Raw genomic sequence first — 19522 nt, 5'->3', positions numbered from 1 at the left:
GAGATTTTCTTGGCAAAGATATTGGAGTGATTTGCCATTTCCTTCTCCAGGGATTAAGAGAGACATAAATGACTTGCCCAGCACTATACAGCTAGTAGCTGAGGCATAGGAGGCCTAGATAGTTATCCTATCTCTTATCAACTGTACCACTAGTTGCTTCTCTAGCATAACCCAAACCCATTTTCTTATTCTGTGCAAATTTTATCCATTCTTCATCTAACAACCCAAAGCAGCTTCCTAATCCAAAGGTCTGATATATTTGCTTACTCAAAAAACCTTTGATGTCTCACTCAAAACCACTTATTACAGAAAATACAAAGGGCTCATTTTGGTTTTGAAAGGTATATCACCCTTTACTTGACTTTCCAGCCAGAATCGGAGTATCAAAGAATGTCCTATACCTGATATGTCATCTCTCAAAAACATGGTTCCCCACACTATCTTCCTCTCCTCTAGGTCACACCCCTTCCTCATCTCTTGCATATTAAAATCTTTCTTTTCCTTCAAGTATCAATTTAAATGCTGCCTCCTCCAGGAAACCTTCTTTGATTCCCCCTCGATGAAAGTGTCTTCTTCCTCCTTTCATTTTCAAAGAACAGCTAAGTGCACAGAAAGACCTGAGTTCACTTGTTTGTCTTTTCGTTCTTGAAGAAGGCCATGACATCAGAGGGATGTTGTCATGACAAGCATATAAATTGAATTTAAGTGAGGGGTACTGTGCTAAATTGCCAGCCTCACTTTTTCCTCCAGAACCATCTGAGTCAACTGTCCAGATATGGATCAGGATCACTGGAGAGATGGCCCTGGATGTGAGGCAGTCAGGGTTGAGTGACTTGCCCAATGCCATACAGCTAGTGTCAAGTGTTTGAGGCCGGATTTGAACTCAGGTCCTCACTGAGGGACTGGTGCTCCACCCACTGCACCACCTAGCTTCCCTAAGTAAGTTTACTTGATAATCAAATGGCACTGGCAAGTCACATAATAGTTCTCTGCCTTAGTTTCTTCAACTGCAAAATGGAGAAAATAAGAGCATCTACATTGTTGTGTGTGTGAGTTAATATTTAGAAAGCACTCAGCATATCATAAGCACTTAATAGAGACAGCTAGATGACTCATTGGATAGACCTGAATTCAAATCTGCCCTCAGATACTCACTCACTATGCAACCTTGTGACTAAGTCACTATGTGACTTAGCCTCTGCCTCATTTTCCTCATCTTTAAAATGGAGATAATAATAGCACCTTCCTCACAGGGTTGTTGTGAGGATCAAACAAGACAGTATTTGCAAAGCTCTTCACACAGTGCTTGGAGTATAGTAGGCAATATGCATCACTGGATGTAATAGTCTTATCAGTGAGATCATCGATTCACTGGAGTATTGAAGTGAAGGATGAGTTGAGAGAAGTTGTATTGGGAGAGTAGGCAGTGAGACTTGATGAGTGCCTCAAGTAGGTTGTGAGTGTAAATCAAGTCCAGACAAGAGGCTAAGGCAGACCTGCAACAAGCATTTAATAAGGACTTACCATGTGTCAAGTTCTAGAGAGACAAATACAAACCAAGAGAAAAACAGTGTCTACCCTCCAGAAGCTTTCATTCTAATGGAGGAGATAATACCTCAAAGAGAGCTGACTCCCAAGAGGAGCCTGCTGTTGCAGTTACAAATGACCAGACTTGGCCTCTCCTCAAAATGAAGCCTCTAAAAGAAACACCAGTGGAAGGAGATCAGCATAATGGGGGGGATGTTCCAGAGTGAGAAAGCAGCTGAGTCATGGTGAAAAAGTCCTTAAAGTCAGAAATCAATCCTGGAGAGGAATAAAGATGTGGGAAATATTGTGAAGCTAGAACTGCTCAGACTAGGTGATTGATTGGCTATGAGAGAGAGGAAGGAGTTAAACATGACTTTGAATTGGTTGGGTAACCGGGGAGAATAATAACGACATTAACAGTAATAGGGAAGTTGAGAGAAGCCAACAGTCCCCTACGCAATCAACTCCAGTGGTTTCCCATTTCCTCTAGGAAAAAACACAAACTCCTCTATTTAGTTTTTAAAGTCCTCCATGATCTGGTCTCATTCTATCTCTTCAGCCTCATTTAATGTTATTCCTGTTCCTCTTCCTCATTAAATGACTGGGATGCATTCCTAATTACTTCCACCTCCTTTCTCTCTAAGTCTCTTCCTTTAAGACTGAACTCAAGCACCATCTTCTGCATAGAGTTTTTCCTGATGCCTCCAACTGCCAATACCCTCCCCTCCAAACAACCTTCCATTTAATTAACTTGTATGTATATATATATATATATGTTAATAATTTTGTTTTCAATGCTTTATATTTATACACACATTTATTGTCTCCCTCATTAGAAAAGAAATCCCTTACATGTAGAAATTGTTTCATTCCTTTTACTTGTATCTTACAAACCATGTAAAGTGGATGCCCATAATACTTAGTGAATATTTGTTGATGGACTTATTCAAAGACTCCTAGATTTGTCTATTGGAGGATCTCTAGATGATGTTTCCCCCTATGAATAGGAAGGTTTTCTAATTTTATTATTATCATTTTAATTTCATTGTCTTTTTCATCTTGGGCAGTTACGATGACAATCATTCCATCTAATATAAGAGGAAATTGAGGCTCAGGTTGGGAAGATGATCTGTCTGGACATTCCTCAGCAAGCAGAGAGCAGTAGGGGAAGGGGAAATCTGAATTCTGAGCCCTGGAAAGGCGGGCCAGCAACATCCTTCTTGTTTCAAGGTCAAGGAGCAAAGGAAAGATTCCATCCAGTCTTTGAGCTAAGACCAGGGTTTTGGACATTCCCAAGAATGTCCACAAGATGGAACTGAGCACCAAGAAAAAGGCCCCTCTTGTGGGTGAAAAGGGGGCCTGTTCTTCAATAGCGTCTGTCTTTCCTGGAGGAGGGACCTGAAGTTCAATCCTAAGTGAGTAAAGAGAACACAAGGAGAGGGCATTCTGAGTCTTCACCATGGAAGAGTTTTTCAGTCTCTGTCTGGGGATTCTGCTCTGCCTGGGCCTCCAACTGGCCCATGGGGGCATGGATGCTTGCTACAGTGAGCAAGGACATCCACAACGTTGTCTGCCTATGTTTGAGAATGCAGCATTTGGCCGCCAGGTCCAGGTGACCAATACGTGTGGCACCCCACCCGAAGAATATTGCCTCCAGATGGGGGCCCCTGGAGACACTCAGCTGTGCCACCGCTGTGATGCCAGTGACCCAGACCACAACCACAATGCCTCCTATCTGACTGACTTCCACAGTCAGGAAGAGAGTACCTGGTGGCAGAGCCAGTCCATGGCTTTTGGGGTCCAATACCCCAACTCAGTCAACATCACCCTACAGCTGGGTAAGTATATAATTCCTTCCATGCCTTGATGTCAACCTCCTGGAACTCCCTTCTCACTCCTTGCCCTACTTCCCAATCAAATCCTAAGTACTACCAGGCTCTAGCTCCAGAGAAAGTGACAGCAGAAGCTTTTCAGACAATTATTAGGGCAATATTTGGAGAAGTTGCTGGGGGGTGGTAAGGAAGAGGGTTGAAACTTGAAGGGAAGGTCTGTTACATTGAAATTGCGGGAACTTTCCCTTTCTGACTCCCCCTCTCCCCCTCCTAGGCTCCCATGGAAGCCAAAGTTGAACATTTGGCTGGTCAGTGTGAAGAACAATGATTTTTACCTTTTTGCCCACCAGGACAAAAGTCAAAATGAAATTTTTTTAAACACTGGAGCATAAAAGTGAGAGTTTAGAGGAGAGATGGGAGTTATTTGCAGAGTATTGGTCTAGATGGAATTAAATTTTCTCTGTAATGAGTGGCTCTCTTTGCTCATTCCTAAATTGCCCACACTCAGAACTTATGATGTTACATGGGATTTATATGATGGGATTTAGATATAGATATAGATATGTATGAACATATATATATGAGTGTATATATATATACACACACACAAATGTATATAAATGTATGTGTATATATATATATACACATACATTTATATACATTTGTGTGTGTGTATGTCTGGGTAGCGTTGGAGTGGGGGATGTTGAACAGCAGCTCTTAATTTTTTTTGTATCATGGACCTCTTTAGAAATTCTGGTGAAGCCTATATGCCTTTTCTCAGAATAATGCTTTAAAATTCATCAAATAAAATGTATAGAATTAAATAATGAACCTATTATAATGAAAGTTAAAAAAGTATTTCTTTTAAAAATTCATAGATAGGGGCAGCTAGGTGGTCAGGGGCCGTTAGGTGGTGCAGTGAATAGAGCACCAGCCTTGGAGTCAGGAGTACCTGGGTTCAAATCCAACCTCAGACACTTAATAATTACCTAGCTGTGTGGCCTTGGGCAAGCCACTTAACCCCATTTGCCTTGCAAAAACCTAAAAAAAAATTCATAGATCCCAGATGAAGAACCTCTGTTATAAGGAAAGGACTTGATCTTCTGGAAACCAAGTAATTAAAATAATAGCCCATCAGGAATTTGCTGTTATTTATTTGACCAAGAACAGCCTAATCCATTATGGTTCCAGATCTGGTAATTATCTCAAAGAAGACTAACAAAGGCTTCCCACATGAGACTGGAGTCTCTATGGGGCCAAGGCTTCCCAGAAGCAGGAGAGATATAAGTCCTGGGTCTATGGAGGTGGGAAACTGGAGGAGAGAGCTGGCTACTCAGCTATAGAACTGGCCAAGGCCCAGAGTTAAGGGAGAAGGAATTTGGAATCTGGGACAAGGAATGGGGATAGGGATAAGAAGGGAAGCGGGGGAAGATGTGTTGTTTTCATGTCAGAGATGCTGATTTGATTAAATGGGTTACATGTGTCTATGACCCTAGGGACTCTTTATGAATGAGACACAGAGTAAAAGCAATGGTATTCAAATTCCTGAACTCTACAATTTATCCATGGTCCATCTTGCCATGCTGTTTATTCTATAGCATCCTATGTTTGACGATGCCATATTCTACTATATTGTGGAATATTTTGACCCATTATAAACACTTGAAATTTTTGTTTTGCAGTGAGTGAGGAAAATTAACACATCCATCTCAAGGTAATTAAAAATTCCTAAAACTGCTCTAAAGCAGAATTTAAAAGCACATGAATAGGGGGCAGCTAGGTGGCACAGTGGATAAAGCACTGGCCCTGGAGTCAGGAGTACCTGGGTTCAAATATGGTCTCAGACACTTAATAATTACCTAGCTGTGTGGCCTTGGGCAAGCCACTTAACTCCATTGCCTAGCAAAAACCTAAAAAAAAAAAAAAAAGCACATGAATGGATATTCTCTACAGCTTGGACATACTATTGGAATATATCACAAAACAGAACTAAACCCAGTTCCTACAATTAAGGAGAAATAGAATGTGGAGCTATGTTGACCTTGAGTGGACGCCAATAGATTTCAACTTTAGCTAGGAAGAGGTGATATTGTGTAATACTTGGAGAGAAGATGGGGGGCCCATTGTCAGATGTCAGAATCCCCACCCACTCTTTGGTCTTACTCCTAAGCATGGGGCTCCATGTTCAAGGTTGAAGGCCAAGGCTGAAAAGAACATGAGCTCTTGGCTTATCTTCAGTGTAGATGGCCTATGGCAGGGAGATAGAACCTTGTCCTTTTGCTTTACTATCTGATCCAGGAAAGTGGAGAATTTTAGGAGGAGGAGTATAAGAGGTCAATACTGATTAGGGGTCCCCAGGGAGAATGGGGTCAAGGACAGAAGTGAAGGGGGCAAGACAGCCAGAATGTGATGGAGGTCACTGCTTTCCCAGCCCCCTACAAGTTCATGGACATCTGTTCCAAATCCCCAAGTTGTTAGGCTTCTCTTCCTGTCTGGGATGAAAGGCAATAGTGTCTGGCCAGCTCCCAGCACCTCCAATGAAGGGTGAAAAAGAAGTCTTTGCTTGTGGAAGAGGAATGGATGAAGCAGGTTCAATCATTCATTCAATAAATATTTACTATTTACAAGTCCTAGATATTGATGAAGATAGAAATTTGGATAAAACATGGTCTTGCTTTCAAGGAGTATATAGTACAGTTGGAAAGGTTAAAAAATGCACACATAATCCATTATATTGGATGGTGTTTGGTTAAAGACATAAAAACAACATGAACAAGGTTCCATAGGGACTGGGAGAGATAATCACTTCTATTGTAGAGATCAAGAAGGAAGGCTTTGGGGCAGCTAGGTGGCGCAGTGGATAAAGCACCGGCCCTGGAGTCTGGAGTACCTGGGTTCAAATCTGGTCTCAGACACTTAATAATTACCTAGTTGTGTGGCCTTGGGCAAGTCACTTAACCCCATTTGCCTTGCAAAAACTAAAAAAAAAAAGAAGGAAGGCTTCATGGAAGGGAGGCCTTCCAGTTAGGCCTTGAAGAATATTTAAATAGTCATTATGTGATAAGAGAATATTCAGGAGATTTGGGGGGGGGGGGATGCAAGCAAAGACATAGTGATGGGAAAAAAATGTAACATTGTCAGGCAATGGGTAATAGATCCTTTTGGCACTATATATGAGTTGATTCACAGAGTCAGAGCTGGAAGGGATCTTAGGTCATCTAACCCAAGCCCCTCACTTTATAGATAAGGAAATTGAGACCCCAGAAAGATTAAATAACATGTCTAAAGTCACACAGGGAATGATTTAATGACAGACATGCTATTTGAACACATGTCTTCTAATGCCCCAGATAGCACTCTATTCCACTTGCCTCCAAAGGAAATAAGACTAGAAAGTTTGGGGTCAGACTTTGGGAGGCCCTGAATGCCAGATTTTGAAGATTTTGAACTGTTCTTTAGAGTAATGTGTATGTGTGTGTGTGTGTGTGTGTGTGTGTGTGTGTGAGAGAGAGAGAGAGAGACAGAGAGAGAGAGAGAGAGAGAGAGAGATTCCTGATCAAAGTTATTTTTTAGGACTGTTAATTTGGCAGCCAATACAGGATGAAAGGCCAGAAATAGGAAGATGAGTTAGGAGGTAATTGTACAGTTCTAGTGAGAGATAATGAGGGCCTAGATTTATTTATAGTGGCCTTTGGAACAGAAAGGAAGAAAGAGAAATATTGCAGAGCTAGAATGACAGGATGAAGCAATTGATTACATGTGGAGGGGGAAGGGTAAGGAGAAGCATGGGTGAATGGGGCTGCTATTGAGAAAAAATAGGTTGGTTGGATCATCATGGAGTTCCCAGAGAATTTTATTTTGGATGTTTCATTTTTCAAGACAGGAGATCGAAGGTCTAGTAACTAATTCTTAGATAAATAATTTAACATCTCAGGACCTCTGTTTCCTCATGGGGACAATAACTGAATTACAAAATCACACAAAATCTTAGAATTAAAGAGACCCTCAGGAACCACCTGGTCCACATCCTATATCTGAACACAAATCCCCTCAATGCCCACCCTCACAAGTGTTAGAAAACTTGCCATTAGAGGAAACCCACCTCCCCAGTCAGTCCCCTTTGGATGATCATCCTCAATTGGGGTCCCTGACTCAAATCTCTCTCCACTCACAACAATTCTGTACAAATTGCCAAAGCAATTTTCCTAAAGTATAGGTTGGTATCATCATGTTACTCAGTAAATTTCACATTCTCTTCTTATTACCTCTAAGATCAAATATAACCTACTGTTTTGTGCTTAAGGCTCTTCACAATGTGATCTTTTCCTCTCTCTCTAGAACCCTCACATACATCTCCCCTCCATGAACTCAATGGATCCATTTTTCACACATAACACTCCAAGTCCTTTCTCTACCATTTCCACTGGCAGTCCCCAAGCTTTAAATACTGCCCTTCTTCATTCCCACCTCTAGAATTTTTGATTTCCTTCAAGACTCAGCTGAAAATTCAACTAGAGGGAGGCCTTTTCCTGCTCCCCACCTGCCAGAACTTTCCTTTCAAAGGTTACCTTGTATCTATTCTGTATGTTGGGCCACTGTGTAAATAGAGTTCTGGGTTTGGAATTAGAAAGTTAGAAAGACTCATCTTACTGATTTCAAATCTGGTCCCAGACACTTAGTAGCTGGGCAACCCTGAGTGAGTCTCTTAACATGTTTGCCTCAGTTTCCTCATCCATAAAATGATCTGAAGAGGGAAATGACAAAGCATTTCAGCTTCTTTGCCAAGTAAACCCCAAATAAGGTCACAAATAGTTGGATATGACTGAAACAACTGAGCAACAACAACAAAATGCCTTAGATTCCAAAGGGACTCCTAATATATAAGCCTTTATTTGGGAGAAGTCAACTGAAGCCTATACATCTCTACCAAATGACCCTCTGCTCCATCTGTTGGCCTACATGAATGTTACTGTCCAAGTTAAATCTGCTAGTTGAATCTGATCATAGAGTTCCCTGGAAACCCACAATTGTAGGCCCAAAACCTAGAATTGAAAGGGATCTTAAGGTGCATCTAGCCAACTCCCTCATTTTACAGATGATGAAAATGAGTCCTAGAAAAGTTGAGAGACTTGCTCAAGGTCACCCAAGCAATAAGCTGATAAAGTAGGATATAAACCCAAGTCCCACAAGTCCTCTGGCTTCAGAACCAGATTCTTTCCACTGTCCCGTGAACCTTTGAAAATGTTCCTGATTCTCAGGTAGAGAATCTAAGTTTTTTTTTTTTCATACCAGGAAAGAAGTAAAGTAAGATGTGTTAGAAAAGGTAGTTAGATAATGTAAAAGCAATAGGCAATGATTGTTTTACTCCTGGAACAGCCAACCTCCCTCTTCATAATCCCAGGAGAAGGCCTAGGACACCCCTTGACAGGCAGTGAAGGGCTGGCACTACCAATTCCCACCTTCCCCCCCAGTGGAGGCTATAGAGAGAGTTGGGAAATGGATTTCCAGACATTGTAGCTGGGTTGCCTTAAAGAACACTAGCTGTGTTGCCTGGTAGAGATCTCTTCCTTCCCTGTCTTCATTCCCCGCCAAACTTTGTCTAGAGTCTAGCTTTATTTGCTTTAGAAATTTGGTAGGGGGCCAGGGGACAAACTCCCTGCTCTCCACTCCCTCCAGATTTGTCAGGAATGCTGGGTCCTGGGCAGGTCTGTTGGGTCGAATCAGGAATTGTTTGTTGACATGACACCCCCAGTGGCTCCAGCCCAGTGGGAGGAAATATCCCAGCCAGTTGTCCCCTGATTCCTCCTTTGTCCTGGCCTTAGCAAAGGCTCTTCCTGGGTTGGCTGCCTCCGCTCTTCCCTTCCTCCCCAAGCAGGCCAAGGGGCTCCAAGGGGCTTTGGGAATCTCCTAGGACAAATCCCTTCACCCTTCCTCTTTCTCTAGGCCTGCTGTGCTGAGAGACCTGTGGAATAAGGGGATATAATCCTCTAGGAAAACCACAAGGAACATTCCCAAAAAGAAATGGGAATGCCTGGCATGAGGGTCAGCCAACTCATGAAGGGCTTGAAGGTCTCTCAAAAGCGGGGAGAGAAGATCTCAGAGCTGGGTGCACAATAGCTTGAGGCAGCAAGATATGGAGGAGAATCTGACACTTTTTATTTATTTGACTTTAGGCAATAATGAGGATATTTCACATTCCTCGGATGCTTCATGGCTTATTATTATTAATATTGTTTGATTATTATATTATAAGTATTATCTTTTGAGGTTTATTATTATACCCTGTACATTACATTCTGTCTCTTGTCTCGGTGTCTTTGCAACAGGCTAGATCTTTCTCAGGATCTTAACTATTCCACCAATATCTTGCTGTTTTAAACCAAGCCCCACAGGATATGTGGGATTCATCCAATCCCAATATTCTACTAACACCTGGCTTACACTTTAGATTGACTCAGTCAATAAAATCTAGGCATCATTTACCCTCAAATCACACATTTGATTATTCCAAAATGGAACTCAATCAAAGAGATATTCTAAGACAGTAAGCGTATGGAGTGTAAAATATCTTGTGATATGTGTAATCACAGTCAAACACTCTGCTTGTGTAATGTAGCATATTATAGTTTTTTGTTCAGTCATTCACATGTCTGACTCTTCACAAGTTCAATATGGGATTTTCTTAGCAAAGATACTAGAGTGGTTTGCCATTTCCTTCTCCAGTGGTTAAAGACAGAGATTAAGTGACTTATCCACAGATAATGAATGTATGAGACCTGATTTGAACTCAGGCCTTCCTGACTCTACTTCCAGCCCTCACTCTATCCAACTGCCTCAATTATTCCTGCTTATTTCCTCCCCAGTAGATTGTGGGTCCCTGAAGGCAGAGACTTGATCTTATGGAAACTTTGAGTCTCTCCTAGCACCCACCACGAGACACCACATAAGGTCAGGGCTTAATTAATATTTCTTGATATGAAATAAAATGCAGAGAGAATAAGACATGGTCCCTGTTCTCAGGGAATTTATGTGTCACTGGGGAAACAGTATGCTTTCAACAAGCCAGCAAGAATATATGAAGGTCCAAATATGTGCCAGGAAAGTGCTGAGCATTTATCAGCTGAGGTAGCTGATGAAGCAGAGGAAAGAACATTGGGCCTGGTGTCAGGAAGACCTGAGTTCAAATCTAACCTTAAACACTTACTTAGCTGTGTGACTCAAGGCAAGTCACTTAAAATTATCTCTGCCTCAGTTTCTTCAACTGTCAAATAAGGAAAATAACACCACCTACTTCACAGGTTTGTTATAAGAAAAGGTTTAGCATAATGCCTTTTATGTACTAGGTACAATAAAATTCCTTATTTCTTCCCCTTCTCCTGGGTATACAGAGAAAGGCAAAACCATGGTCCCAGCCCTTGGGTAGCTTACATTCTACTCTGCTTTAATACACTGGAAAGGCAAGCAAGAAAAAATTTCATTTAAACTGAAGATATGAGACCTGAGATATTGCAGGGAAGAAATGGCCAGGGTTCACTGGATCCTAGACTTAAAACTAGAAGGGACTTAGAGCAATGGGATTCATCCCAAAAACAGAGCTGATGGTGTCTGAATACAGACCAAAGCATCCTTTTTCCCCCCACTTTATTTTTCTTGAGGTTTCTCTTTTTTGTGGGCGCAGGGTTTATGTTTACTTTTACAACATGATTATTGTAATGTTTTTCATGGTTACACATTTTTTAACCTATACCAAGTAACTTGCTCTCTAAATGATGGGGAGTGGGGTGGAAGGGAGAGAATTGGAATTCAGGGTTTTGGAAGTAAATGTTGACTTGATTATGCATGTCCTAGAGGAAAAATTTTTTAAAATAGAAGGGACTTAGAGGTCCTAACCCCTTGTTTTTTAGTTGTTGTTTTTCAGTTTTTCCAACTACATGCAATGGTAGTTTCACTAAACAATTTTTTGCAAGGTTTTTAACATTTTTCTCCCTCTTTCCCTCCCCTTCTCCCTCCCCCTGACAGAAAGCAATCAAATATAAACTCTACATGTGTAACTATGCTGAACATAGATTTATATTAATCATGTTGTGAAAGAAAAATCAAATCCAAATTGAAGGAAAAAAAAGATTAGAGAGAAAAAAGAATATATAAGACAACTTTTAAAAACTGAAGAAAGTAAGCTTTGGTCTGCATTTAAACTCCACAGTTCCTTCTCTGGATATGTATGGTATTTTCCAACACAGGTATTTTAGAATTGTCTTTGATTATTGTACTGCTGAAATGAGCAAGTCCATCATAGTTGATCACCAGCTAATGTTGTTTTTAGCATTTATAATGTTCTTCTGGTTCTGCTCATTTCACTCAGTATCAGTTTATGAAAGGTTTTCCAGGCCCTTCTGATGTCCCATCCCTTGTGATTTCTTAAACAACAATAGTGTTCCATCACATTCATATACCACAATTTGTTTCGCCATTCCCCAGTTGATGAGCATCCCCCCAATTTCTAATTCTTTGTCACCATGAAAAGAGCTGATTTCAAGGGTTTTTTTTCCTTTTTGTAAGGCAATGGGGTGAAGTGACTTGCCCAAGGTCACACAGCTAGGTAATTATTAAGTGTGAGGTCAAATTTGAACTCAGGTCCTCCTGACTCCAGGGCCAGTGCTCTATCCACTGAGCCACCTAGTTGCCTCCATCAATGTTTTTCTACATGTGGGCTTTTTTACCCTTTTTCGTGATCTCTTTTGTAACTCCTTATTTTGCAGATGGGGAAATTAGGACTCAGAAAGAGACTTACCTGAGGTCATACTAGTAAGAAATGGCTTAATGCTTGATATTTGCAAAGCATACTTTCTTACAGCAATTCTGAAGGGCAGGGATTACTGTATCCAGTTAACAGATGAAAATAAAATAAGGCCAAACACTTGCCCAAATTCAGAAAAAAAACTAAGACTGAACTGGGAAAAACTGAAGTTGAATAAGAGTGAGGTCCCTGTGGTTTAGCAGGGGTCAGGAAGTGAGGAGGGAATTGGTGCTGATATTTATTAGGAAATTAGAGTGATGGGAGGCATGGTACTGGGAATCAGAAAGGGAGGTTTCTGTTCTGGCTCTACCACTAACTAGCTATGAAATCTGAAAAAGTTACTTCCCCTTTCTGAGTCCCAGCTCTCCCACCTGTAAAATGGATGGGTAGGACTAGATGGTCTTACAGTTAAGTCCTTCTTAGTACTAAGATTCTGAATTATGTAAAGCTAGAATTTAGAGTTGGAAGATTGCTCAGAGATCATCTAATCTAATCCCCTCCTATCATAGATGGAATAGAAGCTTCATGAGGGCAGGACCTGTTTCATTTTTGTGCTATTATGCACCTAGAATGGTACCTGATACCTTTTTCTTTCTCTCTTTTCTTTCCTTCCTTTCTTCTTTCTTTCTCTTTTTTTCTTCCTTCCTTCCCTCTTTTCTTTCTTTTTCCTGTTTCTCTTTTAAATAGATCTGTGATTTCATTCATAAAAGGACCTTCCTTCTAGGGAACACCCCCACCAGGGTAGATACCACCTACTTTGCAAGTTAAAGTCTTAGAGAATTTCCTGGTACACTGAAAGACTGTCCAAGGTCATACAACTGGTAGGCGTCAGTGGTGGAACTTGAGCCCACTGTCTTCTGGATTACAAGGCTCGTCTTTTATGTACCATGGCAGACTATTATTTGTCCAGCATGATGTAATAAAATGCTCATTGATAGGTTGGTGGAAACTGAGGCAGAATTTAAATAATCAGTCTAAGCTCACACTAGTTTTAAGCACCAGATTCCATCTCAAATCCTCAAATCCTTTTACTTTAGTGAGTGTACAGAGATGAATCAGTCCCCAAGAGGTTGATAAAAAAGATAATTATATTGGATTTGAGTTCCTATAAATTTACCATATTGTAATTTGTATCACAGTTACTTAGAGGATTATTGAGGTCCAACCAAAAGTTGACCTAAGAGTCAGGAAAATCTGGTTCCCCTGTGAACCATATGATCCAGAGGAGTTTATAAAAATCATTGAACCCCTCTGGGTTCCAGGAAAGTCTGAAAGGGAGAGAATCAACATGGGGCACACAGACTTGTTCCAAGAAAGGTTTTAGGGAGTCTTGGAGGTAGGATGGGGGAAAATGGATCTTTATTTTACTTATCTCTAACTGAAATTCAGTATTTCTTTCAATTATTTGAAAACATTTTTCTGAGAAGGGGTTTAGAGACTACCAAAGAGTTACTTGATAGAAAATAAGTTAAGATTCCCCTGGTCTAAGCCTAAAAGTTTCAGAGAATGTTATAGCCTGCGTTGATAGAGTTCCCTATATCCATCACAGTTTTAGTCTCTATGCCCAGACAGGGACTCTACTTATGGTCATGTTTTTTTCTTCTCTGAAGGCAAGGGCCATATCTTATTCATCTTTTTAGGTCCAGTGTCCAGCACTCATGTGAAGAACAAAGCAGTCTCTCAATAAGAACAGTAGGTACTAAGTATCAAATGGGCAACACAGATAATGAGGGTTGTAGGAATTTGGAGAAGAGAGGAGATAATTGATGACTTGGTCATCTTTTTTGAGCTTGACCAGAGAACTGTGCGTTGGCACAGGAGAGACATTAAGCAGCCAGCCTGTTAGGATCATGGAATTCCCACTGCAGTCCATCACCTGTGCCCCAATCCAACTGAACAACTCCAAATAAGAAAATCAGATGGGCCAATAGCCATTTCCTTGGACCAGCTGGGAAATGAAACTCATCTAGGATGACACTTGGGACCATTAATAAAAAACAAATCCAGCCCCACTTCCTGGCTCTGTCCAAGCAAATAATGAGTTCAAAGTGGGAGAGGCTTATTTTGGGAAAAAGCAAACAAAACAAAGCCTTGTAATTAGAGCCATCTGGGGAGCAGTCGCCTTGGGCCCAGACTCTCTGGGAAGGTGGGTGAGGGGGGAAAGAAGTGGAAATGGAGGGAAGAGAGAAGTTTGAGCTTAGTTACACATTCCTTGCCTCGGAACATGATTCTCCTCCTGCTGGGACCACCCAGACAAAGGGGATTGTGATGGCTGATTCCTGGGGACTGAGACTGGGGGGTGGGGTAAATTACCTGAGAATTTTGGTATTGAGCCCCTCTCCACTTTCCATCATCTTTTCCCTTTTCCCCTTTCTTTCTACTTTCTTTCCCCTTTCTCCCTCCTTTTTGTTTTTTGGTTTTTGGGGGGGTTTTTTAAGGTTTTTTTTGCAAGGCAAATGGAGTAAAGTGGCTTGCCCAAGGCCACACAGCTAGGTAATTATTAAGTGTCTGAGACCGGATTTGAACCCAGGTACTCCTGACTCCAAGGCCAGTGCTTTATCCACTACGCCACCTAGCCACCTAGCCACCCCCCTCCTTTTTTTTAAACTGACTCTCCCTCTCATTCTCAAACTTGCCTGATATCTGTCAATGGCAATCTAAACTACTAGAAGCCTTTATTCCATGTTCAAAATAGCCCTAAATTTGGAGTTAAGAAATATGTTTTTGAGTTTCAGTCCATATTCTTGGGAGCTGTGTGACTTCAGACAAGCTACTTCACCTTTAGGCTTCAGATTCCTCATTTGGACTTCAGTACGTCAGAGATCTCATCTATGTATTCAATTCAATCACTGGCATAGATCTGAAACCTATCCATACCTTCCATCCTTTTCAATGTCTCCATGTCTTTTTCATAAATCCTTCACAGAAGACACACTAAAGCATTACAGGTCTTTGTTCACTATAGTAGAACATCAAGTTATTCCACACTTATGCTTCAGACTTACTACATGTTCAATCAATGTCCTTTTTCCTAGTCATACATGTCTCTGATTTCATCTTCACCTTTTGACTTCCTTCAAGACCTGGCTAAAGTCCCATTTTCCTCCAGAAGACTTTACTGACCCTTCTTCCTTCTAGTCCCTTTTCTTGCTATGGTATTTCATTAAATGTCTTAACTTTGAACCAGTTGTATCAGTGGGGGACTTTTTACCTTTGGATGGACTGAGTGCACATTGACAGTACCTTGAACCTAGGGTAGTCTTGTCCAGGGGACCCCTACAATGAGATTGGGGGGAGATTATCCCTCTGATGATAATTTCATTTTATCCTATATAGCTTGTTCGTACAAAGAGGTTTGCAATTGTCTCCCCATTAGACTGTGAGATTCTTGAGATTGTCTTTTGCCTTTCTTTATTTCACCAGAGCTTAATACAGTGACTGCCACACAGTCACTTAATTTAATAATAATAAATTTTTTCTTTCTTTTTTCTTCCTTCCGTCCTTCCTTCCTTCCTTCCTTTTTTCTTTCTTCCCTTTTAACTGGATTTGTGATTTTGTTCATAAAAAAACTTTCCTTCTAGAGAACTCCCCCCACCAATGAAGTTGGTTTATTTAATAAATGTTTATTTACTGACTGCCTGAAAGAGTTATAGAACCTCATCAGGATTGGAAAGGACCTCAGGGATCCATCTCTGAACAAGATTCTGCCTCACAAGCTAACATCTAACCTTTTGTTTGAAGTACAGCAGGGAGAGAGAACCCACTACTCCCCAAGGCCACATCTTCTACTTTGGAATAACTGATTATTTGGAATTTTTCCTCTCTGTGGAACCTAAGTCTGACTGTGATTTGCCTTTTTTTTGTATCACCAGCACTTTGCACAATGCCTGATACAGAGTAGATGCTTAAGAAATGCTAATTAATTCACTGACTCTGCAACTTTCACTCATTTTTTTCCTATTTCTATCCTCTAGAACTAAGCAAAAGAAGCCTAATCCCTTTTCTGTTGGTAGTTTTAAAACATTTGAATACAGTTATCATATTCCCCCCCATATCTTCATTTCTCCAATCTAAACACCACCAATTTCTTCAACCAGTCCTCATATAATATCAATCAGTAAACAAGCATTTTTTAATCACATTTGTTATTTGGCAGGCCTTGTGTTAGGGGCTGTATGTGATTTCCAAGTCCTTCACTATATAATTTACTTCACAAAGTAAATAATATATGCAAAGCGTTTTGCAAACCTTAAAGTGTAAGTAGGTATCATTTAATATAATGATTTCTAATTTCCCATCTTTATAAAATGTTTATGAGAATAATCTAGATGCTTATCAAGAACATCCTTGATGAGGAGATTAGAAAGGAACAGGAAAGTTTTTACAAGTGATATTCTATAATAAATTCACTTATCATATAATTAAATTATATGGAGAGAACACAAGATTCCACTGAACTTATTGTTTATTGACTACTCCCTCCAAAAGCATTTAATTTAGTGCAGCAAATTGCTGCCTAAAAGCATCTCCTCCTTCATGTGTCAAAACTATAAAATAAAAGATAATCTTGTTCAACAGCCCTTTGATCATTAGAGGAAACTAAGTGACACCGAATGGGATTTGTAGTCTGGAAGCTCTAAGTTCAAGTCCTGACTCAATGATTTACAACCTGGGTGACCCTGGACAAGTTACTCATCTTTCTAAGCTTTAGTCTTCTTATTAATAAAAATAAACTAGTAGTTACATCTACTTCACAGTGTATCTACTTCACAGACTATCAAATGAGATAACATATGTAAAATGTCTGACAAAACACAAAATATTCTATAAATGCCAGCAGTTCACTAATGTTGTTACTAATAGAAGATGAAGCATAAAACAGGGAGGCATATGCTTGCCAAGGATGTTTGTCACCCTTAAGGAAGAGATTCAGATGAAGTTCAAATTAAAGAGGGATTCCCTATAGATGATGAGAATCTCCATATGCCACTGCTTGCAGATGACATTGTTCTGATTGCATCAAGCATTGGTACACTGAAAAATATTTTTGTGCAAGGAACTGAACTAAGAACTTTACAGATATCTCATTTGATCAGCCTCCTGCAGAACCTCTTGGATGGGATCCATAACCTTTGTTTGTGGTCATCTGGGTGAAATGACTTACTCAGGGTCACAGGCTAGTAATTAATGTCTGAGATCAAATTTGAACTCAGGTCCTCCTGACTTCAGGGGTGTTGCTCTTTTCACTCTCTATTTAGCTGCCCTGATCTATAGCTTTTCTAGAGTTTAAACTAACTATCCATCTAAGAAATAATGCAGAATGCCTACTGTGTAGACTACAGCATATAGTTGGAAGAATGCCTATTGTACATAAGCAACAGAAGATATATCTTATATAAATACATCAAATGGATAATGCTTTGGACCCAAAACTGAGCAAGAGAAGAGTACGTTTGATCAACTTTGGAAACTTGCAAAGCTTCTTTTTGTGACTCCAAACTTGTTTTTGAATCAAAGGCCCACCTTTGGGATGATAATTTAGTGCCCATGAACTTCCCTCATTCTTGGGCCCAATTAACTACTCCAGATTCCAGGTATTTTCAGCTATGATATACCCTCCAAATTATATTTCATGAGTTCACATCAACATTTTTTTACTTATTTTATAGCAAAGTATTTAAAAAATATCAATGTAAATAAAACAAGGTCTCCAATTTCTGCATAGATATTTAAAGAACTAAATGCAGATAAAGTATGGGACAATCTTTATTGCACTTTTCACACACACACACACAAAAAAATGGGTTACTTGCAAAGGAGTGGCAGGAGTCCACCACCAAATATGGAAATGTGCAAATGCACTCAAATAATCCATCAGATTTCCCTTGAAAGGAATATTTACTCTGAGGGCTAATGAACATGCCTTAGATCTGCCATTCAAAACAACTCAAGACAATGGCAGAGAGAGAGAGTATTGGCACCCCATGACAAGACATGCAGCCCTTCAGCTGCAGGACTACATTGGGATCCTTCTCCTTCACCTGGAGAACTAAATAGCACATGCAGCCCTGGATTTAGGGAGACTCATCTTTCTGAGATCAAATTTGGCCTCAAAGACCAGCCTTGTGACCTATCAATTTACTTAATCCTATTTTCCTCAGTTTCCCCATCTGTAAAATGAGCTGGGGAAGGAAATGGCAAACCACTCCAGGAATTTTGCCAAGAAAACCCCAAATGGCATCATGAAGAGTCAAACTCAGTGGAACAACTACTCCTTCTCCAAGAAACATATCATTAATGAAAAATTCTCCCTCTTGGAGGCTCAGGTTGTTCAGAAACTTAGGAAAACTTCCAAATCTGAGAAAGTTCACTCTCAGATTGTTTCCTATAAGGCCTTACAAGTCTAAATCATACACTCTTGTTGGAAATCTGTCAATGCCCTAGTGGTTGCCTTATCATGAGTCAGAGAAAGTTCTTTCTAAGGAAATCTAGTCTCTGATCTGTACTCAGAAAAGGAAATTCCAAGGCTGAAGGTGATAGAAACCACTTTGGGGCTGCTCATACAATTTGCCATGCAATTCCAGCCAGTAGTTATTAACTATTCCTAGAGACAGAAATAAGAAATCTCCCCAAACCAACCCTTTGCTATAATCCAGAAGAAAAAAGGCAAGAGGAGAAAACTAAAAAGGTCAAGAAGCCTTTGTAAAAAGAGACAGTACTTGACAAAAATTCAATTCACTAACTTTCAAATGCCAATCATTTTGGAGGCAGCATCAGTCACTATGGAACAATCAGAGGAGCTTCCAGTCTCCTTTCAGCAAGACCCCAGTGCATATTCCTATCCCTATGAAGGGAACCTCCAGATGTTACAGGACAGAGGTCACATGTAATCTTATCAAGTTGCTAAGAGATATGCATAAATAGTCAAAGGATATGTCAGCAAATAATTTTCAAAAGAATCAGAAGCTATTAACAATATAAAAATTACTCCAAACCTCTAACAATAAGAAACAGAAATCAACATAAAACTAAAATTTCACCTCATTCCTGGTAAATTGGCAAAGCTGATAAAAGATGGAAATAGTGTTGGAAGGATTATGAAAAGAAAAGCACATTGAGGCACTCGTGGTGGAACTGTGAATTGATCTAACCATTCTGGAAACAATTTAGAATAATAATTATACCAATTATCATTATTATTATTATTATTATAGTGATGATAGACAGAATTTGTGTAGCCCTTTATGGCTTGCAAAGAGCTTTACAAATCTCTCATTTTATCCTCACAATATCCCTGAAAAGCAAATGCCCTATGTTACAGATGAGGAAACTGAGGAAAGCAAGAAGTTGACAGAGTGACTTGCCA

General features: G+C 40.1%; 1 protein-coding gene across 3 annotated transcripts in view; it reads left to right on the top strand.

Annotated features, from left to right (window-relative positions):
* The first annotated feature begins 2927 nt into the window (after positions 1 to 2927).
* The window catches only part of LAMC3 (laminin subunit gamma 3), an 88335-nt gene continuing 71740 nt past the window's right edge, over positions 2928 to 19522 (top strand). For all 3 annotated transcript variants that reach the window (XM_074210904.1, XM_074210903.1, XM_074210905.1), the window contains exon 1: positions 2928 to 3365. In XM_074210904.1, coding sequence (XP_074067005.1) covers positions 2987 to 3365 — 379 coding nt within the window. In that variant the 5' untranslated portion in view covers positions 2928 to 2986. The remainder of the gene's footprint in view (positions 3366 to 19522) is intronic.

Source organism: Macrotis lagotis, chromosome 1 (assembly GCF_037893015.1).
Source record: "Macrotis lagotis isolate mMagLag1 chromosome 1, bilby.v1.9.chrom.fasta, whole genome shotgun sequence".
In the NCBI taxonomy this organism is placed as follows: domain Eukaryota; kingdom Metazoa; phylum Chordata; class Mammalia; order Peramelemorphia; family Peramelidae; genus Macrotis; species Macrotis lagotis.
Note: the sequence above shows the minus strand (reverse complement) of the source record. Positions and strands in the feature narration are given on the sequence as shown.